Genomic DNA, 25,418 nt, shown 5'->3' with positions numbered 1-25,418 from the left:
TGTCACTGTTATCAGCTACGCAAAGTAGGCATGTCCTTGGCTTCCCTCCAGTCAGGATTTTACTTTCACCCTTTGCACTTTGGAAAGTTTTCTGTTTTCCCAGCTGTCGCAGGCATGATTTCTCTGTCACTACGTCAAACAGTACGGGTGAGTACATTTGTTTGATATTTTTTTATGTTTATTTTTTGTTTGCAAATATGTGAAGAGATCAAGAGTTATTTTCACTTACAGGTTCTCTCCATTTTAAATGTAGCTGTACATTAATCAGATTATACTGCAAAACTAGGTCAGCTGAGCTCTTCACCCAAAGTAACCCCAGCACTAAGTGGAACATCATGGGTGAAGATTTGCAGTTTGTTATATTGACAGTTTGCAAACCCAGTAGTTAAGTTTCCCTTTTTTGTGGGATTACTGTAAACATCCTGGGTAGTCGAAGGAGAAAAGTACTTTTGTTTTTTCAGTGGGTTTTTTTGTCGGTAAAGGAAAGTTGACTCTACACTCTGTGCTTTACGGATAAATTTATATACCCAAGGCTTAGAAAACAATGAATATGAGATGAAAGAAGTCTTGCTCAAACATATATTTATGCTTGAACAGTAATCTGTCTATTAGGCCAAAGTAACACATAGTTATATAACTATCATGCAGCTACAAGCTGCTTTCAACAAACAAGGTCCTGATAAATAAGTCACTGTTTGTGTGGCCAGCCCACATTACACTTTTTATGTCCAAGGTTTTCCCTAACTGCTGAATAACACGCTTGTTTTTCACTGCCTTTCATGTAATGGATTGTTTAGAACATCAAAAGACACATTATTCTAAGTCCCTTGTTTCCAAACCCCCGGTGCAAAGTATTATTATTCTGAGTGATGAAAGTGTTTTTTCACACACTCACTCTTCCTAAGGGTTTCAAAAGACACCAAAGCAGCAATCTTGGACAACAAAAAAAAAACAAAGAACAACCCCTCAAAAAGGGTTTCACCCTGCACAGTTTGTAGGACAATGGAGAGCTGCATCAAATTCTTTGCCTTGGTATTTGTCTTTTCCACAAGGTTGTGTTAACCACTCTTTGTTATTGATTAGGACAGTGAGTTTTAGGCATGCAGCACTAGGGATGGATACTGAATCAAGTGCAGATCAAATTCTGTCTGTAGTACCGCGTACCGAGTACCAGTTCACGTGAAATCAAATGGTACCATGTTTAGGTACCTGAATGCATCCTTGTGACAGTGAGGGAGTGGAAGGGTAGGCGATTTTCCACAGTAGAGTTTATACACTGAGAAATAAATCTGTTAAATTAAAAATCTTTGACAAATTAGTGTGTGTTGCCACATCAAGTGACACCGATTGCCAGGTACCAGGCATCAGTACCGTATCATTTCAAATGTGAAGGGAACCCAACCTATGCAGTAATGTCCAGCCTGGATACTCCCGAGTAGAAATTCAGTGTCGTTTACAGAGACAGAGAATTATTTGAAAACCATTTCTGAGGCACACAAGCCATCATATTGACTGGCTGTTGTTCGTTCACCCACGACCCCACAAAGCCCCTCCTGCGAAGGGTTTCAGGTTATTTGGGCCGAGAGGGACCGGTCACGGCAGAGCCATGCAAGCGGAGCCTCAGTGGTGCCGCTGTGTGGAGGGGGCAAGAGAGCCTGGCACAAGATGACCCCGAGATGTGGAGCCTTCTACAGCAGGAGAAAGACAGGCAGTGTCGGGGACTTGAGCTCATCGCATCAGAGGTAAGGTTCATGTATAAGGAAGAGGAAGGAGAGAAGATGATTTAATGCATTTCTCAATCTTGGTGCTGCTTTAGTTTCTAATTGGGAGAAGTTTGGTGTCCCACATCCAGCCATTTGCTCTGTCTCCTTGTAAAATTTAGTTGTTCATAAAATAATTTGGGTATTTACCAAAAGTAGGTTTGTGATATGGTAAAGCCGAAAGGTGCAGTACTTTACTTTCATGGAGTTTGTTGTGATTTGTATCCACTACAGATGACAGCTGTTTAAACTGTACACACAGGCAATGTGAAAAGGTTTGTTTAAGATGGTATTTTCAGCGACAGAAAGAAAGGAAAGCATCCATAACTGTAGAGAAGCTTCCTTCAGCAGTGTAACTACAAGTCACCAGAGTTATGGTTTCTAGAATTCAACTGTTTTCTTCAGGGAGTTCATCAAAATTTCCTTTGCATTTTCCTCCCTCACAAGTCACTGATTTCATCTAAGTGGAAGCTTTGGGAAAAGCCACAGCTTTCATTCTTCTCTTCTTCAGCAATTATGAATCCACAGCACTATCACTCACAATGACATCTGAAAGATTTTTATCTTCTTGTGCATGTGGTGTCAGTCACAGCTGCAGGCTGACTCCCAGTGGAGAGCCCCTGTTTTTTCTTCAAGAACACAGTCTAATGATCCCATTAGGTTCCCTCACTCATTGATCTCAGCATTTCAAGTTGAGACAGGACAGGGGGGAGGCCACCTTTTTTGTGTGTGTGTGTGTGTGTGTGTGTGTGTGTGTGTGTGTGTGTGTGTGTGTGTGTGTGTGTGTGTGTGTGTGTGTGTGTGTGTGTGTGTGTGTGTGTGTGTGTGTCTGTGTGAGCGTTTGTGTGTGTGTGAGCGTTTGAGTGTGTTGAGATAGTGATCTGAAATGTCACAGAGAGAGTTTTATGTCACATAGGGGACAGGTTTAAATCCCCCTGGAATGATTGAGGGATCCCCGAACAGTGACAGGTTTGGAATAATAATAGGCAGAGGGGGCGGCTGAGGAGGACAGGAAAGAGGAGAGAGTGAGACACAGATAAAAGATAAGGAAGTGAAAGTGGGAGAAAAAAGAGAGACAGCTGGAAACAAAACAAATTCACATTCATTTCCTTTTCTGCAGTCCAATCTCTCCTCTGACTCCCAGGTGTCTTTGGGAGATTCAGAGTCACCATTAGTCAGATTATTCTTTATTTAGCCCTTTTTTTCTTTATACCATCTGAAATTTCCTATAGTATCTGTATTTCTTTATAGCATCTGAAGTTATTTAGCCTTGTGCTTCTTGATAGCATCTGTAATTATTTGGCACTTTTAGCCTATATAAGTATCTGCTGAATCTCTCAAAAGGTAAACAACAAATTTAACAGAAGAAAGTCTTTACATGATCCCAGTAAGAGCTGAAACTCTTCTGAATTCTTTTGTAATTGTGTTTTCAAAGAAATATTGTGCTTAAGCCAAATTGCATGCTGGGCAGCAAAAGTTTGGACTATTTTTTTCATTGTGTTGCTGTTCCTTGCTGGGAAAGAGCAGAGGAGCTCAGATTCCTTTTTCCAGTACATAGAGGTTATGTTTGGATGTTGACGGCACTGTTCTTGTTTATCCTGTCAGAACTTCTGCAGCCGAGCAGCGCTGGAGGCACAGGGCTCCTGTCTGAACAACAAGTACTCAGAGGGATACCCAGGACAAAGGTAACTACAGGGGTAATGCACCTCCCAGAATAAACATTTCAGTCCTGAAACAATATTAAATGAATCCCTGAACCCCCAGCTTTGATTTGTGGAAATTTGATTCAAAAATATGTCAGTGAGGTGGACAGAAATACACATTTTTAATGATACTCAATGAAAAAGTGGGATTCTCACAAACACCTCCTGTGTTTTTCAGGTACTATGGTGGTGCAGAGATAGTAGACCAAATTGAGCTGCTGTGTCAGACACGAGCACTCACTGCCTTTCGTTTGGACCCCAACCTGTGGGGTGTGAACGTCCAGCCTTATTCTGGATCCCCTGCAAACTTTGCAGCCTATACATCTGTTCTGCAGCCTCATGACCGCATCATGGGCCTGGACTTGCCTGACGGAGGACAGTGAGTGAACAAAGACACTAGATTTTCCCTGTAGAGTCTAGCAGTGACCCCAGTTTAATGTTTTAACACAAGTATGGCAATTCATTTAAAAACTTTTAGTAAGTGAAATTTTACATTGTTTGCCCAACAGTATAACAAAAGATGTAATAACTTGGGATTCTCTCAATGTATAAGGGAAAATAAAATAAATATTTATCTAAAAGTTTATTTGGGATGTTATGCAATTATTTTGGAAATTAATTAAAAAACTGTATTTGATGCCACTCTGTTGATATCGAACTATATTTTGATAGCCACTATGTTATTTTTTCTGACAGATTTTTTTGTTTTTGTTTGTTTAATTTAAAAAAAGATAGAAAAAAGAAAATGCAATGAAATGTTTGATATTTTGCCTGAGCCATTTTAACACTGTCTTGCATTGTATTGGTGTTGTTATGGAAATAGACAAACTTTTAGTAATGCATTCTGAAATTTTCACATTACACTGCCTATTTGAATAAATACATTTTTATTTGAGTCGCTGAAACCCAAATACTGTGAAAAGTTCTCATTATTCACGTTCCAATGACACCTTTGAGTTGGATTACTTACAGATGATTAATATCTTTAGATAAAAAACAATCCAGTGATTTTTGGAAAGGAAGACAAGTGTTTTAATATATTTAGTGGGCAAATAAAAAAAATAGATTTAATGGCATAAAAATATCATAAACATCAAAGTCTTCGATACAAAATATGACCTAGGACATTTATGATCGTTTGATATATGACAATACTGTTCATGTGTAATAGGAATAAGGTTTACAAAAGCTTAGCGAAGTATGGTATATTGAAAAGAGCCCACATAACTACAGATAACATCTGGGACACCTGCTCCTCTGAAATGCAAGTGTCTGACTCCATTTTTTGTCACCACCTTTCAGCCTCACCCACGGCTATATGACAGACACTAAGAGAATCTCAGCCACCTCCATCTACTTTGAATCAATGCCTTACAAGCTGGATGTGAGTTTTGACGAAAGAAAATACAGAACCAAATGATCAAATATAAGTTGATAGAACCACATTATCTATAAAAACTAAATTACATGGTACCGACTTGTCCTTGTTTGTCCTGCAAGCCAAAGACAGGTCTGATAGATTACGACCAGCTGGAGAGGACCGCCAGACTTTTCAAACCAAGACTCATCATAGCAGGAACCAGTGCCTACGCTCGCCTCATCGACTACCCTCGTATGAAGAAGGTGCCCATTTTATATGAATTTATACCTATTATGACATAGTTTAAAGTTATAGCGGTACAACTGACAGCAATAACTTTTAATTGCTAACACAGAGGCTTTAGTGAAGAATACACAAATCAGTTTAGACTTTGGGACATGAATCACTAAGCTGTGTGTGTTTCAGCTGTGTGTGGAGCTTAATGCCTACCTGCTGGCAGACATGGCTCATATCAGTGGCCTGGTGGCAGCAGGAGCTGTTCCCTCTCCTTTTGAGCACGCTGACCTGGTGACCTCAACAACCCATAAGTCTCTGCGTGGAGCACGGTCAGAAAAAATCTTTGTCCAATGAAACTGTACTGTTGGATGTGATGTTAAAAAACCTGTAGCTCAAGATGTTATTTTGGGTTTTTTATTGTTGTTAAGGTTTTCAGCTGTTGATTTTCCATGCTGTGGTTATTTTTTGTTTGGGGCTTTGATCTGACTTTGTTCTTGTGTTTATTTGTTGTCTATAAAGACTCTTTGTTGACCCATGTTTTTAAAGTTGCTATGAAAAGAAATGTGTTTTTTATTATTATTATTATTTATGATTAGTATTATTATTATTATTATTTGTATCATTATTGGACTATTTGTTTAAACAAGATGTTATACAAATAAGTTATTTATGCCGAAATATTATCTCAAAGTATATTTAAAATATTTTAATTCTAACCTTGATAATATGGGTTTTGTTGTACTGTGCAAGTCAGTATGTTGTAGACATCACTGTTTTCCCTCTATTTTTGGGTCAGTTTGTTTAAAATTATTTTAAATTTTATTTTTACAGTGTAGTAGTAATAGTGGTAGTAGGAATAGTTTAGCATAACATCAATTTTTTTTAATGAGAAACATTAATGTATTAATCTTTCACTCTGTTTTCCTGCAGGGCTGGTCTGATCTTCTTCCGGAAAGGTGTGCGGTCTGTGGATAAAAAAGGTAGGGAGGTGACCTATGACCTCCAGGACAGGGTGAATTTTGCTGTGTTTCCATCACTTCAGGGAGGACCTCACAACCACGCCATTGCTGGTGTGGCTGTTGCCCTCAAACAGGTCCAGTAACCAAATTTGAAAAAGCAAAAATATCTGAAATTATTTTGGTTGAATAAATGGTGAATAGAACAGAGTCCTACTTGTGTGTCCTGATGTGATCCTTAGGCTTCGACGCCAATGTTCAAACAGTACATTGCTCAAGTGCTGCTGAATGCTAAGGCCATGGCTAACACTCTACTGAAGAAAGGCTACACCTTGGTCTCAGGTACTCACAATACAGACGCATACAAACACATTTTTGATCTGCTTTTAAATGATATACACTTATTTATATAACATGTTCTCTGCATTGTTAGGTTTCTTAATACCTGTGTCGATACATTTAAAGTTGCACTGCATTTCTGTCATGAGACACAACAGCTCTAAAATCCCTCTTTACTTTCTCATCTGCACTCGTTTTCACAACTTCTCCTTGACCTTCACTCAGCAGCTGAAGACTGTAAATTATTCCCACTGACCTAAAGATATGATGTTAATTTTCACTTTGGCTATGAAGGTTGAACTATAACAGTGCAGAAACTTTCACAATTTACTTTCACAAACATTTCACAAAACTGAACAGTTTTCACCCTCAAAACTGAATGTTTTGTCACTCCAAACCAAACATTAAAGGCAAATGTCTTTATCTTCACGTCATGCTTTCAGGTGGAACAGACAACCACCTGGTTTTGGTTGACCTTCGACCTCGTGGGATAGATGGAGCACGGACTGAGAGGGTCCTTGAGCTGGTGTCCATCACTGCCAACAAGAACACCTGCCCTGGAGATAAGAGCGCCCTCACTCCTGGAGGACTCAGACTCGGTACTTAGACGATCATTAATCATAGATCATTAAACTATCATTATTATTACATCATTCGTTAGTTAGTTGGCAAGACTCTTTTGATCAAACATAATAAAATAATAAATCATATTAGAAAAATCATGTTACTACGTAATACCCTGTTATTTTTCCTCTCAGGTGCTCCAGCTTTGACCTCACGACAGTTCAAGGAAGCAGACTTTGAAAAGGTTGTGGAGTTCATTGATGAGGGGATTCAGATTGCTCTGGATGTAAAAAAGAAAACTGGTGCGTGAGGAAGAGGTTTTCATGTTTACCTTGGGATTTATTAAGTCAGTGTTGTAAAAACCACCTGACCATGATGTTTACAGGTCTGGGAGACACTTAAGGTCAGGTTTTTAAAACCAAAATCCGTAACTCTGCACGGTGGTGCAATGGTTAGCGCTGCCTCACAGCAAGAAGGTCATCAGATTCGGACAAGTTGGGCCTTTCTGTGTGGGGTCTGCATGTTCTGCCTGTGCATGTGTGGGTTCTCTCTGGGTACTTTAGCTTCCTCCCACAAGCACATGCTCACCAGGTTAAATGGTGATTCTAAATTGCCTGTGGGTGAGAGTATGTGTGTGAAAGGCTTTCTGTCTCTATGTGTCAGCTCTGTCATTGACAGGTGACCAGTCCGGGGTGTACCCTGCCTCTTGCCCAAAGACAGCTGGGATAAGCTCAGTCACCCATGACCCTGACCAGGGTCAATAAGCAGTGGAATAGGATGGGTGGATAGATGGATAGAGCCCCTAACTTGTTTTTATGTATTTGTCATCCAGGTAATCTGGCCAGCTTCAAGTCTTTCCTGCTGGAGGACTCAGAGACGGTGTCACGTCTGGCAGAACTCCGCCAGCGGGTGGAGCTATTTGCCAGGCCCTTTCCTATGCCTGGATTCACTGACCACTAAAAACACCCCACACAGAAAGGCAGAACCCCGCTACAGCATGGACACAGTGACTAGGGCTTCTATAATGTGTTTCTTTTCTTTCTTTTTTGAAAAAATAAATAAATAAAATAAAACACTGTTAACTATATTTCAGCAGGTCATGTGAATCGCAATCTGAATGAACTTGTGAAATTTATACATGAAAATGTCATTGAAAATTCATACATTGGCCACATTCTTATTCAAACAGGTGTTTTATATACAGTGCATTGAAATAAAATATCCTCCTGTTAAAGCTTTTTTTAATTGTTCACATCAAATAAAAGTATCAATGTGTGAGTCGGCTGTACCATCTCTCCTGTTGTTGACACCTCTTGATGTTCAAACAGATTATGAATGTTATAAAAGCAGAGCAGGGGAAGTTAACATGTATGAAAATACTCAACAGTTATTCTAAAAAAAGTTTCTTTAAAGTTTCTTTATGACACTGTTAAAATGACCTGTATTGGGTTTTGTAGCTCTGATTAATACTCAGGCTGGTAAATGTAAGTCTTTTCCAAGTGTTTCAGGTACCACCAGTAAATTTAGACCACAGGCTCTAACCTGTGTAATTATGTTGTCAACCATTTTACAAAAAAAGTTATTTCATCCTTTTCATAGATAGTTTTTTCAGTGCTCATGGAGCACTGCAGGGTATCATTTTAAAAACTATTAGGATTTGTTTTCTCTGTGCTAGTGATAATGCATTTGCTGGATATTGATGCTGTCATGTGAGATTCTTCACAAAGGCTTCAAATGTGTTGTAACTCAGTAGCTTTCTTGCTTGTAATTCATCCACAGCAGCTACACTTGCTCTGATAACACTGTCTGCCTCTCAGATAGGACTGTTGGAAGCTCTGCCTGTTCAGAGGACTTATCAACGTCATGCTTTGTCCCATGCCCTGGGAAACTCGCAGCAGCTGTGCTGGGAATTGAACACAGACTCAGTTTACTCACAAAAACTACGGATCAAAAGTGAGATGCAGTGAAACAGCACGTACTGTGTTTTGAGGCTGTTTTGATAAATGATGAGGACATCTTTTGTATCTTCTATTTGATTTGTAGTGTAGAGCATCTGGAGTGAATGTGCAATGTTTAACACTTGAATATATTGTAATAAAAATTTTGTGAATGTTGACACTTTTTCAAAAAAATTTAAACATTTTATTTTGCATCTTTTGTCAAATGCATTGTTTATTATTTACAGAAGAAAATGGAGAAGGACTCTGCAGGGTTCATAAACACTGATCAATGTTAAGCTGCTGGTATTTCCTCTAGTAATTTCCTCTCGTGAGCTCAGCAGTTTGACTGGTGTATAGTTTGAACAAGATCTCCACACTGTAAAACGTGTACTTATGTCACTAATTGATGTTTTTATAAAAGTGGCTTGTTTTTGTAGAAGTCTCATAAAACAACTATTGTTTTTTGTTTTTGTTTTTGTTTTTTGTAAACAATCTTAACTGTTTTTTTATTCTTCTACATAAACAAAAACAAGCACAAGGTTAGAGTATGACCAATACCTTTTTTTCTCCAAAACACCTTTTGTTTTTGTTTTTTAATCATGTTCTCGCGTTTTTTTTTCTTAATGTATGAACAGAAAAAAGACACAACTGTTTGTTTATTTATCAAAGATTCCTCACAAACGATGAACGTATAAGTATCTGTGATTCATAAAGATAATGAAAAGTGAAACTTATTATTCGCAAAAGTAACAACTTCTCTGCTACCATATTTATTTCTGTGGCACTCTCTTTCAGTGTCCCCCTGGAACCAAATATTATATAACACTAATGATCATGGACAGTTCATAATACACAAAAGAAAATGAGAGCATTATGTAACACCCAAGTCCTTCACTGCCTCACGAAACCTTCAAAACTCTCATTTCTGTGTATTTAAACGCTTCCTCTCTGACTGGTTTTCCCAGATTGATGAAAAAAGAGATTTTGCTGCATCATTATCCCTGTCCAGACTGAAATGAAGTCCCTTAGCTTCATTCAAATGAATGTGTCTCATGTTCAAAAGGAGGCTCTCCTCCAGCATCTGAAGTACAGCTGTATAACCATAGCAAAATGAAGCATTAATACAACTGCTTCCTGTTGGAGCTCTAAATTGATTTCATTAAAAACTGAACAGATTTTTGTTAATATTTCAGCCTTAGGGCTTTTTTTCTGCCTAGACCTTCAGTTCATCCAGTTTTTGGGGTGGAAGATCATTGCTTCAGTTTCTGCCAGAGGAATGTGTCCCATCCACAGAGAGCCGTCAGTGGAAGGATAGGTCAGAGGTCAGGGAAGCTCTCAGCTCTGTTGTCAGAAAACACACAAACTAAACAAAAACACACACACGCAACATCACAACGCAAATAAAGCTAGATTCGTTTCATCTCGGTGCCTCTTTCTCATGACCTCTGGATGCTCTGACTAATGTGAAAAAACCATCTAAAGCAGGGATCTGAAACTCGTGCCATGGAGGGCCAAGAGGCTGCAGGTTTTCTTTCCAACCAAAAACTCCACCAGCTGATTTCACTGATTAGCCCCTGCTCTCTCAGCTTGAAGGTGAGGTAATCAGTGAAATCAGCTGGTGGAGTTTTTGGTTGGAAAGAAAACCTGCAGCCTTTTGGCCCTCCATGGCATGAGTTTCAGATCCCTGGCCCAACGCTTTCAGTAAACCCCTGACATTTGTTAAAAGATCTCAAATTTCAACAATAGAGGGGTGACACAAAAAGTTCATTGTTGTTGTTTTTTTTTGATTGAGGTGTGTTTTCATTATGTCTTTCTACAGCAGAAATAATCAGGTCTTTGGTGCTATAGCTCTGTCTGTTAATGTAGCTGTAGCTGTTCAATAGTAATTTTTTTTCCTCGTCTTTATCTTCTCTGAGAGAGATGGGACTCTGTGTTTGGTGTGTGTGTGTGTGTGTGTGTGTGTGTGTGTGTGTGTGTGTGTGTGTGTGTAAAACCTGCTTCATGTCATACTCATCAACCTGGCACTGCTGTCGCTGATCAAAGACCCAAGGTTGCAGCACACACTGATGCGTATGTGTTCTCTTGCACACACATGCACGCACACACACAGATATATACACACATCTACCAAATGTGGTTAATGTGGTTGTGGACCAGTCAGGCAGTAAAGTGACAGCTTGTCAGCTAACAGATGGATCTGTTCCATTAAAGCCACTGACTGTTACTGGTTGTGTGTGGAAAAAGATGTGTATCTGAAGCAGCTCTCTGCAGGTGTTTCATCACAGCCTCTCTGTTTACTTGTGTGTGACAGTGAACACCTGTAATAATAGCTTTTTCTATGAGCATGAATCAGACACATAATTCATAAGACAATATTTACTCAAGTTTATGCAACTCTTCCTTTATTTTATACAGTGCCCATTGAATTCAGTGACCTCTACAAACAAAATTATGAGCCAGTCATGGAGAAACACATGAAGCCACAAAACACACCTTTGACCAAAGCGATAGGATACTCAAACATAGACTAACACTGGTGTGAGTAAAGCTTTATGCCTCCAGACTAGGGGGAAAAATGACATCAATGACTCTTTTAAGTTAATTAAAAGAGATTTAAAAGAGATCTAAGAGAGCTGACCAGCGTTCTGGACCCTTAGAACAAAAAAATATATATATTTATGTATATATTACTACCACTGATTATTACAAATTTCATGACTAATTTTAAAGGAATTGCACTAAGAATAACATCTATCTAAATTGTTTCTCTTTTTTTAAAAAAAAATAAGTATTTTGTGCATTGAAAGGATTCATGTTACTCAAAAATGTATGGAAAAAAACTTGACAAAACTGCCCAATTTTTCCAAAGGTGATATTCAAAATATATAATCAACAATGTTAGTTAGCAACATTGCTTGTGTACATATTGTTTAAAGAGTTAATACACATCTCAGTTACAAAAATTTAGAATTTTCTGGCTATTTTTTTGTTTGTTTGCGTTTTGATGGATCAGGCTTCACAGGGTTAAATGTAATTTTCTGTCTGTCTTCAGTCTAATTTTAATAAATAGAGGTATATAAATCAGTGAGCATTATCCGAACGCTTTTTTCAGAGATCACATTTAATTTAATAATGGTCCGATAGTACATGTTACCAAGTCTTGATGTGTACTCATCAGTCCATGAATAACCAAGTAACAAACTTGAAATGACAGTACATGAAGGGAGCATGTTAAATGCTGTTTCTTCTCCCCTGGATGGGTGTAAATATCTCAAATACAGCAAATTCCCAACTCACAAATGCCTCAAAGTGACAACTCTGGTTAGTATTACTGGCTTGTCTCTTGCAAACATCACACAGGCACAGAGGAACTAAAGCATTAAAGGTTCTGATCTGTGATTCTTTACACCTCCAGGTGATGACATTGAGGGACTGTGTGGTGAGTTCATGATGGGTCAAGTTTATTTGTCAAGTTTAGATGGCTGCTAGAAGCTCAGAAATCAGGTCCCTCCTTCTTCAGATTTGGGTAGTCTGTGGTGATGGCAACAAACTGAGGGATCAAAAAATACAAACAAACTCAGAAGTTTTTAAAGAGTAATTTCTGTATTTATTTGACCAATAACTAGTCCACAACTTTGAAACCTTTAAGGTAATTACCTTATACTGGTATGTGGGGTCAAGTTTATTCCATGGCTCAGGGTTGCTGGTCTTGTTCCAACTAAAAACAGAAAAACAAAAGACAGAACTGGGATATGTTAGTGTTCTTTGATAACTCTTGTAGATAAACACAACCTTTTTTTGTATTTGAGCTGCTACATTTCATCTATATTTTAGAGCCTGCACTCAATTGAAAATTCAACCTTGGCCAGGGCAAACAAAAGCTGAGGGACAGTTTCACGCCACTCTTTAGCTGACGCTACACACTTCCTGATTTTACCAAAATGTTTGCAGAGAAATGATGGAAGTTCTGCAGAGAAACAAAAAGAGACCACCAGCCTGTGCTCTCCTGTTAAAAGTTGTCTCAGCTTTTATCAAAGCACCATTAAGGAGTTATACACAGTTTGATATCAGGGGGTGGAAAGGAAGTCCAGGCAGGATGAGGTTTGAAGAATCCCTGCTGTTTGTAACAGTCATAAATGAGATACCTCTTCATTAGTAGAATTTATCCACCCACTTTACACCCTTTTCAAAAGTTTGCAAATCTGCTTTTTAAAATTGCGACAAACAAGTCTGATGTCTGAACTAACAACACCTGTGGAGTACATCCTGTGAATATAGGAGGCATTGATTCAAGTTAGGAAACTCCAGCCTTGTCATCAAATAATGTGAAAATGGAAACAAAGAAGGGGACATAACATGAAGATACATGCCTAATTTAGGCAAATTATCTGAATCAGTGTGATAGTGAAAACATTTAAATGTGGTGAAAATTTAGATTTAACACCACACCCAGCAGCTTCATACAAACAAGCCTCAGGTCAAAGGAAATGTTAAAGGTTCTTACGTAACATGGGGTCCTTTTGCCAAACGGACCAGATATAGACCGGCTCCGCCCATTCCCAAACAGATGAAGAAGAACTGGGGAATGAGCTGGGAATACAGAGAGACAGTTAAAAGAACACATTTCTTCATTGTATTTATTTTACATTTCCCTTCCTTTTCATGTTATCATATATTAATATTATTTTAAGTCTTTATGCTAATTAAACCGTGTCACATGTTCATGAATTACAAAGACAAAACAAAAAAAAAACCCTGAACTTTTCATGGCAACACATACACAGTTAAAGGCTGATATTTTATCAGTTTCCAACCATTCCTGCACTGTTGATGGTTTATTGAGAAGTTAAAGCTGTAAGCAGCGATGCACCGCTCTGAGTGACAGAGATTGCTTGACTGATTGCAGCCTGAAGGATCAGAAATAACAGACAGATGTGACTGAGCAGTATTCCAAATATAGGCCTACCAAGTCTTCAAATTCTGACATAAAATATAAAAATGATGTCCTTTACAAGTTGTATCAGTCAGTAAAAAAAGAATTAAGAGTTTTTACTGAACCCTGGAGTAGTTGCTTTTCCTCTTTTCAGTTGGCTTATCTCCCTACATCATATCAAGCTATACAGTGAGTAGATTATTAGCTTTACTTTATCAGGTGAAGTGGGGAATAGCTAGCCTGACTCTGAGTTTTTACAGAATAAATTAAATACAAACAAACAAAAAAAATGGTACTAAAAGATGTCTAGCACTGAAAATACATTTCTTGACCAAACTTTCTGGTGTCTTGTTGTTAGTTATGTGAATAGTTATGTTGCCAGTGTCCTTTTCTCCAGCTGCAACTAAGTACTAAACAAAGATGTTTGAGAGTTTCCATCTATAGTCTAACATGTGGTTACTGTAAAAGATTATCTCAATAGTGATCACTTGTCCTACCAGATCAACTTGGGTATTAGAAAAGATAACCCTGTGAAAGCATATGCTTCAAGTATCTAAAAGTATATTTTTATTTATTTATTTATTTATTTTTTGCCTTGTAACCTTTGTAACACAGCTAAACAATGTACACGTTTTCTCTTCTGAAAAATCAAAAGACATCCTGATTCTCTGTCCCAAAAAGACACGGTCTGTCTGCCCGTTTAACTTTCTGTTCTACTAACTTTTCAGTTGTCTGGCAGAACAGTCTTCTCTCCCTGACTCTTAAACTTTCCACTCCCTCAAACAGCCTGTCTCTGTCTCTAGCTGTCTGACTGCTGTAGCTTGATCAGGAAAGCTTGTTGAGTCTCACTGGGATTTGCTCCCTGCAGCGTCTGTCTCCCTCACTCTGTCTTTCTCTCGCAGCCTGTCTGTCTGTCAGGATGATAGACCATATCAAGGAGTTCTGGCAGAGCCTCATAGGGATATTTTCCCTGCAGTTTCTCTCGCCCTCTCTCTGTCTCCTGGGAGGCTGATGACAAGAAGTTAAAACTCGGTCTCTGCATTCTTTGACAGCAGTGCTGGTTAAAAAGCATAGATATAATCCCTTCCCCAGTGGGAATAACTCAGATTTTTACATTTATTTAAGTCAAACCACTCATTGCTTAAGTGCTTAGATTTTGTCATCTCAGATTTATGAGGAAAAGTATTTTTCAGTGTCAAGCCTCTGATAGATTGGTCGCATTTTGAATGTCCCCTGGAGTAACTCACCCTGATGAACTTTGGATAAAATATGTCAGGAAGTCAAAATTTGATTCTGACTGCATGTCCTGCTTTGAGAACACATCATACAACCATCAAGTTCAGTCCCTTCTGTATTTTCTTGACTAAAGCAAGAACATAAACAATAGTTCATGGAAGCATTTTAATCGCATCTGTTTTGTGAACTTTTGCACAGAATAATATTTTTGCAAATAAAAACAGGTAGCTGAAGCTAACTTGAGAGTATTAAGAACAAAGAAAAAATAGAGGCACCTTACCCCAGGATGCTTCTTAGCATGTTCCACTGCCGCCCGAAATATCATCGCTCCTATTTCAACAAATTGAGCAAAAAAGGCCTAAAAAGAAAACTTTCAGTTGATTTCTCAGGCCCTTGTTATTAACAGGCTCAAGCTTCAAATGGCCCTGCAGGATCAGGATTTGGACCTGTTGCTCTCGGCATGAGGAGGGACGTGGAAGGGAGGAGGGAGGAGGAGGTCATTTACATCTGATTACAGCTCCTTCTGTTCCCTTGTTGAGCTGATTACACAGCGCTCTGAGGTGTAGCAGTTTTTATACAAGCTATCAGGTTTCATCACTGTGAATCTTTATTCAATATCCAGGCCAGAGACATTTGATGCTCACAGGAGGGTGTTTTATTGTTTTAAAGTGTGTTCTCTAACAGCAGACGTTGAGAGCTTGGAGGATTTTTCTCCCTTATTTCCTCCACTTTAGTTTAAAGACCCCTAACCCTCAGGGAGATAACTGGAGGAAATGGGAAAACATACAAACAACGTGTCCTTTTCAAAGCCACAGGGGGATTACTGGTGTTTATGGGCCTCCTCAGTTTTCCAAATCAAATCATCAAAGACGTTTAACATCCCAAAAACAAAGTTGCTCAAATTCTGCAAAAACAAATAGATAAAGTGGAAAAACACAGTGACAAAATATCACTTAAATTTAAAGACTAAAATGTCATTTTTAAGCATGTGTGAATTCTGAGTAAGAATGTTCACCAGATAAGAGAAACTACAAAATACTTTAATTTTGGAAAATCTGGTTATTGTTTTCATGGTGCATTCACTGTGGGGGTTCTGCATAACACATATCTATACTAGGGTTCATCTGACTGACTGGCTGGCTACTGTATAATATGCATTCTAGTGAAAAGTAAATGGGCCATGCCACCAAACTGATGCCTTTTGCAAACCCAGGAAACAAGATGTATAAATTCACAACACTGTGCAGGGAACCAAGCAACCACAAATTAAAAAAAAAAAAAAGCAGCTATCGTGTTTTGAAGCATGGATGTTGACAGGAGACCCGATGTTCTATTTAACACTACTTTTCTTTGTACAAGACAACTTTTCCCAGGATGTATAGCAACAATGTAATTTTTTTAATCATAGTTATTTGGCACTATTGTTTTAAAGGTGACAAGAACCAAACTATGTAAACACAGTTTTTTACTTAGTTTAGTGCCCAGAAAGTGAGCAGACTATCTTTTTAGTGTCACTCAGGTGCTTTGAGGCGTGTCCATAATGAGTGACGCTGGAGAATCCTGGCTATATCCTACCAGTGCTCTTCTACCAACTAAAACCTCACCAAGCAGAGATAACGTAACCTCACTTTTCCTTTTATTGATAGACTCTCAAGTTTGAACAGACCACTGCAGAATAACTGCTGCATGTGAGTTGGAATGGACATTATCACAAAGAGCTTAATCAGTATTTTAGCCTTTAGCCTGGGCTCTATCACTCTCCTGCTCAGCTTTCCTCTGCTCTTCTGTTCATCCAGTGTCCACCATTGTGACAAAATAAATCCAAGAAATCCATTTCTTCAAGAGGAACAACAGGGCTTGTACGCACTTTCAGTAATTACACAAACTAGACCATTAGTCAAAGCTTACCAATACGGAGCAGCTCATTCAGCCGTAGCATTAGTTGCACTCACAACTGCCAAAAATTGGCACATGACTAAATGCACCATGAAAGCAAGGCAGGTGCAGTCCTGGAAAACCCCTATCCATCAAATTGAATTGTGCATGTGTAATTAATTACCAATTAACATGTTACTAAATTGAACATTTCATTTGTGTACAGTATTTTTGAAAAATAAATAAATAATCAAATATTTATGGTCCATCATTTATACAACTGTTCAATGAATTACACAATAAGAAATTTGATTAAATTGAGTTTTGGATCTTCTCCAAAATGTAATAATGGCTATAATTTTGAATGTAACCAACTCTGCCATAAAATAAACATGTTCTTGAAGGGAAATGAAGAAACAAGTTGATCAACTTTTAAACATCTTTTTAAGATGCCACATGAGTTTGTGAAACAGGACTTGAGAGAGTGCAACCAGCTTTGTCTTAGGAACCTTGTAAAAATGTAATAAATGTGCCAATACACATTTTGAGTAGTTCAGTATGTGTATTATCAGATTTAGAGTTAAAAAAAGACAGTTTTGAGAGTAGGAATGAGAAAATGGTACCAATTTAGTGTAAAAGCCCAATGCTATTCACATGATTTGTATAAAATCCTAAATAATGGATTTGTCTTTGTAGCCAGAAATGTTTTCTGTGAGGTTGCAGTGTGGTTGACTCAAAATCCTGATCTTTTTATGTTGCTTAAATGTTAAATTTAAACGTTAAACCACACTATAAAGTTTCACCCTTTCAAAATTTACCAGTGCTCTTGGCTTTATTAAATTCAGTATTGGCTCTATTTTTACTGGTTAAATAAACCAGGAGTTCTGTTAAAAAATTAACTTTTTGACCTTGAGGTCCTCTTGGCAGAACTCAAGAAAACGGATTGAAGATTATTCAACCTCCACAACCTACCTTACACCTGCGTGAAGCCACCATATCTGAGACCTTGTGTCACCTGTCCTCCTACATGGGATTTTGCAACATGAGCTCAGCCCTGCCAGGTGCTCCTGCTGACCTGGTACACGGTAGCTCACAAACAGATTCCCCTAATTGGACACCAGCCAGCGCTATGCCACAAACAGGCTCTAATACTGCACAGGCTTGTTTAAAAATACACACGATCTGCATGGTGTATCTAAATTATCGCTACAGCTGAGGAAAGGTTATTTTCAGTTCTCAGTAATGATGACGTTTATTGGTCCTAGCAGTTTGTTTGGCTTGTACATCACTCACACCCTGCAAGCTAGTAAGAGTGCACATAACAGGAAAATGAATGCTGAGAATGAGTGATGGGAAGGTTAAACCAGGTATAAGCATTTGCAGAAGGGGAAAACATGATCAAAGTTATTTACCATGGATCTTTCTATAAGTCTCTCAGCTTGTTTTGTGGTTTCTTCTCAACTGTTGCTGTGGGCAGCTGACTGATGTAGACCTGCCAAAATCCAGCTACCATGGTTTTTACAGTCTCACCATAATCATCACCACAATGTCGAACAATGGACCCTCTGTCTGTGCCTGTTTCTCTGTCCTCTCTGTTTCTCTCTTTGCTTCTCCCAACTTCTTTCTCTCCCGTTCTCTGTCTCTGTCCCTCTCTCTTTCGTACTCTCTAACCTCAACATGGTCAAGGTGGATGTCTGTCTGACACAAGTCTGATTTTGCTCAAGGTTTCTGGCTGTTAAAGGGAAGTTTGTTCTTGTCTTGTTTGGCTAAAGTGAGATAAGACTTCTTATCATGTCTCGATGTTGAGTCCCTGTGAATAAAACAATATTGTGTTCACCTAAGAGGTTAACGTGCTTTCGTTTATGCTTTTGGAAAGTGTCTTGTGATAACAATGTTGTGCTTTGGCATTATTTAAATAAAGACTGACTGATTGATTGAAACATTATACTCTTCTTACCTGTTGTTATCTTGTTAATTTGATCAACTTGAAAGGTAGAGAAGGATCAGGACACTGTCGTCAAGGACAAAGCTTAAAGCCACATAATGTCATTTTTGTAAAGCCTCACTCAGCTTTGTATCATAAGACATAAAAAGGGAGAAAACGTCCATCATTAATTGTCTCTTCAGCAATTCTTTTTTAAATTAATTTAAAAACTCTTGGTGAAATGTAGTGTCGCCATGGAAATAAATCCTTTTCATTTCTTTTTACATACACAAAAAAAGATTGACTAATTTTTCCTTTTTAATCCCTTTTGTCAAATTAAGCCAAACGCCCTGCAGTCATGGGCCTGCTTTGGCTCAGATTAGCCCTGCTTTGGAAACCAGGGGGCTGTTTATTTCTATGAGTCTTTGTTTGTTGTGCTTCTTGAGGACAAACAGAGCTAGTTGGCAAAGGGTTTGAACCTTGAGCTGTGGCACAGTTTAACACCACGTAAGACCATTAGACCACACAGGTCTGCTGGGTAATTAAGGTGGACCAGCAGGGAACAGAAAACTGTGAAGCGCCTGAAGGCCCTCAAAGTTTTCTCTGTAACCTGTTGAAATAATAAAACATTGAGATGTTGACTCTGCGTCATCATGATCAAAGAATATTAATGACTAAATGTCTTTGTGAACATAAGGTGATTTAAATGGGAATTTGTACATTAGAAAAAAGGTATACTTAATTAAACTTGCAATTGTGAAAAAAACAGAGAGAATTTCAAACACAACCTACATTTTTTCACAGCAGATCCTGGGGAGCATGAGCACAAACTGCAGGTTCACAGGTGAGGTATGAAACCTTTTGCTCTGAATAAAATAGCAATCTGTATCACTGAGGTACAATTCATTGTAATATTATATTGCTATTGTTAAGACTGATGCTGAAAGGAAAGCAAGGTACTGTTATAAGGCCTAGAACTTACATTTTTTAGCAATTGTGCCATCTAGCTGTACCAAACAAAACTGCAACACCTTATGATAGACACAGCAAAGTAACCTCATTAAAAAATATGCAGATGTTTCTATACATTGAAATACTTAGCTAATATCAGGTGGAGGCATTACTTTAAGGTAATCATTTCTACAAAGATGTAGTATCTCACTGACTATTAGCTTTGGATACTCAGTGTAATCTCCCCCTTTCAGCTAGTCTTTTAAGATGACAACTTGATTGAAAAGTAGTACAAAAAGTAATTGTTACCCAATAAATAAATAAACAAACAATAATAATAATTATTATTATTGATAATAATAAAATAATAATAATAATAAGAGAAATACTGCTTTGAAAAATGCCATCTTTCTTTAATGCCATGAGCAAAAAAAGCATTTTTCTTCACCTATGTTTGTGTTGTTGAAAATAACTTGACTGATAAAACCAAGCAATTATAAAATAGAGCTATCTGCATTGACAGATACAACTACAGAAAAATTCAAACATGTATTTCTTTTAATTTTGTGTTTCTAATACCTTGCTGAACTACTCTTGAAATTAGTGAAAACGTAGATTTTATTTTAACAAAACATGCATATAAAAAATCTATTTACATATCAATACATAAAATATTGTTTCTAGACATATTCACATCTATATTTGACCATTCAATTTGAATGCTCTTATGGAATTTTTCCAAGTATCATGGAAATAAAGCATCAATGTTTTTTTTTTAACAGGAAGCTGTAAGGTCAGCAAAGATCAGAACAGTAGGAATGATCCAGTCTCGCTGTAGACCAGGGAACAGACAGGAAACGTATTCCATCATTTAGGCAAAACAAAGCTTAGCTACTAACAATTAGCAACAGCTAAATAATGTCCTTTTATTATCTGTATTCGTCTTTCTTTATTGAGTTTTTTTATTATCAAAAAGGGGCTTTGGGGGAAGAGTCACGTAACAGAGTCCTCAGATAAGTGACCCTGTTTTTAGTCCTCTATAATCAAAGAACAAAGTTGACTTTTGAGTGCATCTAGTTCAGTTCTGCTCACTGGGGCTTGCTGAAAAAGCTGGGAAATTTTCAATTCAATGCTGATAGTGAAGTGTTGTGAGACTGGATTACAGTCGGGATGAGTTCACAGGAGTGATCCCAGTCTAAGAAGTCACAGCAGGAATATTGGGAACGCTACAACTGGGAGGCGTTGGGTCAGAAGTAACTGTGGTGGTGGTAGCACAGGCTGCAGTTGATGTCAGTGAGGCTCCAGAAGGCTCGGTGGGACGAGGAGGAGCTGGTTTGGCAAGTTTTATAGGAATGAAGACGTTGGAAGCACAGTGCTCACTCAGATACTCGCCTCCTTTCTCCTCATAGTCCTGCCTGCTGATCCATCCTTCTGTTGATACTCCTCCTTCTACAGGTAGATGCTGTAGGGCCCAGTCTCTTGCTCCATACCAGGCATCTAAAGAAGGCCGCGATGCCATGGTAACCTGTGAAGGAGTCAAACTGGGTTCATAAACAGAGCTTAACAAATGTATTACACCACCACCCAGTGTAAGGTGTTTGCATTATCATTATCATTATTTTTTAAATTTCTAGATTAGTTCTTTACTTTCATTCCTCAACAGAAAAATGTGTTTTGATGGTTGTTTTCACTATCATTTCAAACTTCTCAGAGATTTCAAGTTGAATGCGGATATAAAAATGTGAATTCAGTTTGAAATTTAACTTATTATGCATTTATCATCACATTTCTTGGTTACACAGCACCACTATTCATGTACATATTACCTCCCTTGTATAATGTTTTAATGCTCTAGTGTTTTATTAATATGATCTTTGTTCACTTTTTTTATATTCTTTATCTAAATATTCATAGATCAAAAACCCTGAGAGCCCTGCACAAGAATTCCTGTGTGTCTGGACTGTTGGTCCATGGACAAATGGCAAATAAAATTCTTGAATCCTTGAAAGCACTTCATGATGTAGGATGGTTTTCTTGTTTTTATGACGGGTGGTCTAATAAATATTTTAAAAGGTGTATATTTTTAAGAGATAAAAACCATACCATACTGGCAGCTAGCTAACTGGTGTGAGCTTTTTCCCCAGGATTTTGGTGTTTTTGTTTTTAACCAGTGTTAAGTTTTCCCTCCATGTCTCTCTCTTCCTCATAATCATATCTATTGAAGATGTGTCTTTGACATGTACACGATGAGGTCATCAGGAAAAGCATGAAATATTAGCACATGAGTAAGGATTGTGAAATTTTTTAAATATTCTTAAAAGGATCTTAAATAGACCTTAAAATGTGACTGGAAGGGCCTCATGGCCAGCAGCTCCCTCTCCACTCTCTCCTTCATCCCTGGGTACTGCATGTTTCCACCAGTCAGAAACACATTGCTCACCAGCGCCTCCTGCTGCTCTGGAGTGTACCTGAAGTAATGAGAAAAACAAAGTGAGCCTTTATATTTCAGGTCAAACAGCTGGGAGAATACACAGAGGATAACTTTGGGGCATCTTCCTTGATGATTTTTTTGTATGTTTTTTTATGTACATATCTATATGTGTATGTGTGTGTGTTTCATCAGTTGTCATTTCATATTACCTGGCAAGGACGTACTGTAGCGTCTCCATCAGCCCCATCTGGTCCTCTCCGGTTGGTGAAGGCTGGAACAGGATTTCTGGACACCGCAAACGCTCTGTCCCAATAAACAGCTGGTGATATTCGGCCATGTTGAACACAGGCTAGAGACAACAGTGAGGTCAGTTTCATTAAAATGCAGTAATTACCAAAACATTAATAACAGGTTCAAAGTTAGCTTGTCTCTTGAAACATTAGACAGCAAAAAAATTACCCACACTCCCATGTACAGTATAACACTGGCGAATAAATGCCTGCAACCCTCATCTCTTAGCCATTACCTGAGCTATGTTAGCTGTTTTTTCTGCCAGTGGGTCTTCTGGGAAGTCAGAATCCATCAGTGACACTCCATCTCCCTCATCCATGGGCTGCTCCAGCTCAGACACCTGGCAGAGAGCAACAGAACACCCCCAGGCTTCATGTCAGCAGTGGCACATTGGCTGCAGCAAACAAGGACGGATTCTGTACAGCCCTGCAGCACTTCTTCGGTAATGACATGATGCTGTCAACTCAGCACAGGGGTCCCTGGTTTATGAGCTGTCATTTTTTTCTCACTCCCCAGAGTATAAAGTGTAGCTCTGCTCTCGTGCTGCTTTTTTATGATTACGTAGGTAAAAAGTAAGAGAGCACAAATCGAAATATGCTGTACATTGGAATTCCTTATTGTATTTTTTAGTGGAATAAAACCTACCTCCGTCTTTCCCTCTGCTCCATCACTGTGCAGCAGTTTTTGTCTGCCCTGCTCCACAGCCAGCTGCAGCTTGGTGATGTATGACTGCAGTTCCTCTGCAGAATCCATATTGAGTTCCACCAGACTCTTATGAAACTGATCCAACATGCCATCCTCCAGCAACTCCTGCACACACAATACTTTATCATCACACTGTCTTCAGTATCAAACAAAAGGTCAGGTTTGTATTTGAAAGAATAAGAAAAGATTTTTTAATTATAATTTTGAGATTGAAAACAAAAAATCTAAAATTTCAGTTTTATTTAAGTTAAAATTCGCTTCCAGAAGAATGACAAAATAAAAAAAAATGTTTATCAAGGATAGAAAAGCAGTTTGAAAGATCTAAAGAACTTAAGTATAATCTTTGACTTGAACAATAGATCTCTTACCTGTATTGCCATGAGTCTATCCAGCCTCTCTTGGTCCTGCTGTAGCTTCTCCTCCCTACGGCGAGCATTGATCTCCTGAAGCCGCCGAAGCTGCTGAGCTCTTCTCTCCTGCCTCTCCTCTACACTCACACAGCTGCCCGGCACCTTACTGGTAAAAGGGAGCTGCATACGATGAACCTCTCGCTCATAAAACTCTGGGCTGCGCCACTTTTCCAGCTCTGTGAATTTCACAACATTGAGCAGATAAAAAGACCAGTAAAGAAGAAAGTACAACTTTTTGCAATCCTAAAACATTAATTTTAAAGAGGATCTTCAAGAAAATATTGACGTTATGAAATTACAGTAGCTGTTTACAGTTAAAAACTTCACCTTCATTATAATCCACAGCTATGTAACTGTGCTCATGCAGCAGCTCCTCTACACGACTGAGTGTGACGGCAGCTAGGTGTCCTGGGTATTTGAGCTGAAGGAGACGCTGTAGGTAGTACGCTGCCTGACTCCCAGCAACGTTTACACGCTTACAATTTGCTGCATCAAACCTGGAATAAAAGTGAAATAAAAAAAGCGTCAATGTTTATTTTTTAATATCAGAAGAACCATGATGATGTAAAAAAAATGTTAGAAGGCAAATACAAAACAAAAGCAGATGCCCCGGTCGATCCTCACCTGCCATTGATGACTGGCAGGATGTGTGAACAGTTGTATCCTGAGGACAGAACGATGCCGGTGTGTGGCTGCTGTGGGCTCCCTTGAATGTTGTGGTAGAAACTGTATAAACTGTCCACGCCATAGGACACATGGGGTACACGATAGCACTCAAACAGCAACTCTGACATCATCTGCCGACAGTGCAGTGGATTGCAGGGTGCCTCTGTCAAAACAACAGGATGTGCCACGCTGCCCTGCAAAAACACATTAAAGCAGTGCTGATTAATTCTCTGTTTCTGATCAAGATGTAACAGTTAAGGGGTCTCTGAACCCTCTGTATCTCTCGTATTTCGCACACTGGTGGCAAATGAGTTGTGAATTTGTATTTGCTTGGTGTTGTACATGTAGGTATCACAGCGCATATTGATCACCTACCACTGACCTCTGATGTGATGCCGAGGTGTGTGAAGACATAATCGAAAATTAGCTCCTGGATCTCAAAGTTAACCACCACATTTCGGTCAAACTGGCTCTTCAGGAGCCATCGCAGTGGCTCCAGGTTTGGGATATCATTGCCGATCTGGGTTTCACTGCGTGCGGCTCCTCTGTTACGCGCCGCCACCGACCTAAAGAGCAACTGTGGAGAGTCATGTTCTCCTACAGGAACAGCCCAACCAGCCCGGGTCTGGAAAGAGCCGTTATCTATTACTATCGGGGCCGGTGTAGGACTGAGACACTGGGCCGGGAGCTCAAATGTCGGGTCAGGGGATGTCTTGCAGTCCTCAAATGAAAAAATTTGAAAGCCCGGTTCTTCAGTGGAAGCCATTTTGAAAGTATGTCATTCAACAGTTCCGCCTCCTTCTTCTTCTTCTTCTTCTCATCGTGTTCCGGCAGGCTACACACCGTATACTGCAATGCTGCCCCCCATAGTCTAGGGCGAGACGGAACAGTACCACTGGAAACCGTGGGGGCAGTGTTGCTGTCACTACCCGATACGAACCTTTAATGATACATGAAGAAGAAATGTCAATGGCGGGACTTAGCAACGTATTTAAATGCCTCATACAACGCTGCCTCCGTTTTGTATTTTGTACAAGCGGCACATTAGCAATACCCCCTACACAGTCGCCGTGTGTGTCTATAAGTTTGTTGTTGTCGTAAACGTTTGATTCTGGGCTGCCCCCTCGTGGATGTGTT

At 38.9% G+C, this 25,418-nt stretch overlaps 3 protein-coding genes across 4 annotated transcripts; 1 reads left to right on the top strand and 2 right to left on the bottom strand.

Annotated features, from left to right (window-relative positions):
• The first annotated feature begins 13 nt into the window (after positions 1–13).
• Positions 14–9,292, top strand: LOC141799822 (serine hydroxymethyltransferase, mitochondrial-like). Its single transcript, XM_074682196.1, has 12 exons — positions 14–147; positions 1,548–1,742; positions 3,366–3,445; positions 3,642–3,842; positions 4,766–4,847; positions 4,964–5,086; positions 5,250–5,389; positions 5,991–6,153; positions 6,259–6,358; positions 6,799–6,954; positions 7,114–7,221; positions 7,752–9,292. Exons 1-12 carry the CDS (start codon positions 31–33, stop codon positions 7,877–7,879), a joined length of 1,593 nt encoding a protein of 530 aa, XP_074538297.1. The 5' UTR covers positions 14–30; the 3' UTR covers positions 7,880–9,292.
• A 2,349-nt stretch (positions 9,293–11,641) lies between these two features.
• Positions 11,642–15,494, bottom strand: ndufa4l2a (NDUFA4 mitochondrial complex associated like 2a). The gene is made up of 4 exons (XM_074681665.1): positions 15,309–15,494; positions 13,364–13,449; positions 12,517–12,577; positions 11,642–12,409 (listed from the first exon to the last, which is right to left on the bottom strand). Exons 1-4 carry the CDS (start codon positions 15,351–15,353, stop codon positions 12,353–12,355), a joined length of 249 nt encoding a protein of 82 aa, XP_074537766.1. The 5' UTR covers positions 15,354–15,494; the 3' UTR covers positions 11,642–12,352.
• A 4,858-nt stretch (positions 15,495–20,352) lies between these two features.
• On the bottom strand, positions 20,353–25,132 carry actr5 (actin related protein 5). Of its 2 annotated transcripts, none has more exons than XM_074681601.1 (9): positions 24,664–25,132; positions 24,240–24,475; positions 23,943–24,112; positions 23,574–23,791; positions 23,146–23,310; positions 22,736–22,840; positions 22,419–22,558; positions 22,114–22,246; positions 20,353–21,303 (listed from the first exon to the last, which is right to left on the bottom strand). In XM_074681601.1, the coding sequence occupies exons 1-9, from the start codon at positions 25,045–25,047 to the stop codon at positions 20,974–20,976; spliced, it is 1,881 nt and encodes a 626-aa protein (XP_074537702.1). In that variant the 5' UTR covers positions 25,048–25,132; the 3' UTR covers positions 20,353–20,973. The 2 variants fall into 2 exon arrangements, with proteins under 2 accessions (XP_074537702.1, XP_074537703.1); XM_074681602.1 differs by having other exon boundaries at positions 24,657–24,835.
• Positions 25,133–25,418: the final 286 nt, after the last annotated feature.

Source organism: Halichoeres trimaculatus, unplaced genomic scaffold (genome assembly GCF_033239565.1).
Source record: "Halichoeres trimaculatus isolate MK-OKI-2021-1 unplaced genomic scaffold, fHalTri1.1 fHalTri1_scaffold_11, whole genome shotgun sequence".
Classification (NCBI taxonomy): Eukaryota; Metazoa; Chordata; class Actinopteri; order Labriformes; family Labridae; genus Halichoeres; species Halichoeres trimaculatus.
This window is presented reverse-complemented; position numbering and strand designations above follow the sequence as displayed.

What these genes read in the sequence shown, in the direction of transcription:
- LOC141799822 (XM_074682196.1), top strand. Translation starts at nt 31, where the DNA reads ATGTCCTTGGCTTCCCTCCAGTCAGGATTTTACTTTCACCCTTTGCAC. An exon ending in TCCTGGAGGACTCAGACTCG is followed by an intron (nt 6,955 to 7,113) that starts GTACTTAGACGA and finishes TTTTCCTCTCAG; the next exon opens with GTGCTCCAGCTTTGACCTCA. An exon ending in GGATGTAAAAAAGAAAACTG is followed by an intron (nt 7,222 to 7,751) that starts GTGCGTGAGGAA and finishes TTTGTCATCCAG; the next exon opens with GTAATCTGGCCAGCTTCAAG.
- ndufa4l2a (XM_074681665.1), bottom strand. Translation starts at nt 15,353, where the DNA reads ATGATATTTCGGGCGGCAGTGGAACATGCTAAGAAGCATCCTGGG. An exon ending in ATGCTAAGAAGCATCCTGGG is followed by an intron (nt 13,450 to 15,308) that starts GTAAGGTGCCTC and finishes CTGTATTCCCAG; the next exon opens with CTCATTCCCCAGTTCTTCTT. An exon ending in GCAAAAGGACCCCATGTTAC is followed by an intron (nt 12,578 to 13,363) that starts GTAAGAACCTTT and finishes TTCTGTTTTTAG; the next exon opens with TTGGAACAAGACCAGCAACC.
- actr5 (XM_074681601.1), bottom strand. Translation starts at nt 25,047, where the DNA reads ATGGCTTCCACTGAAGAACCGGGCTTTCAAATTTTTTCATTTGAGGAC. An exon ending in CTGCCAGTCATCAATGGCAG is followed by an intron (nt 24,113 to 24,239) that starts GTGAGGATCGAC and finishes CTTTTATTCCAG; the next exon opens with GTTTGATGCAGCAAATTGTA. An exon ending in AGCTGTGGATTATAATGAAG is followed by an intron (nt 23,792 to 23,942) that starts GTGAAGTTTTTA and finishes TGAAATTCACAG; the next exon opens with AGCTGGAAAAGTGGCGCAGC.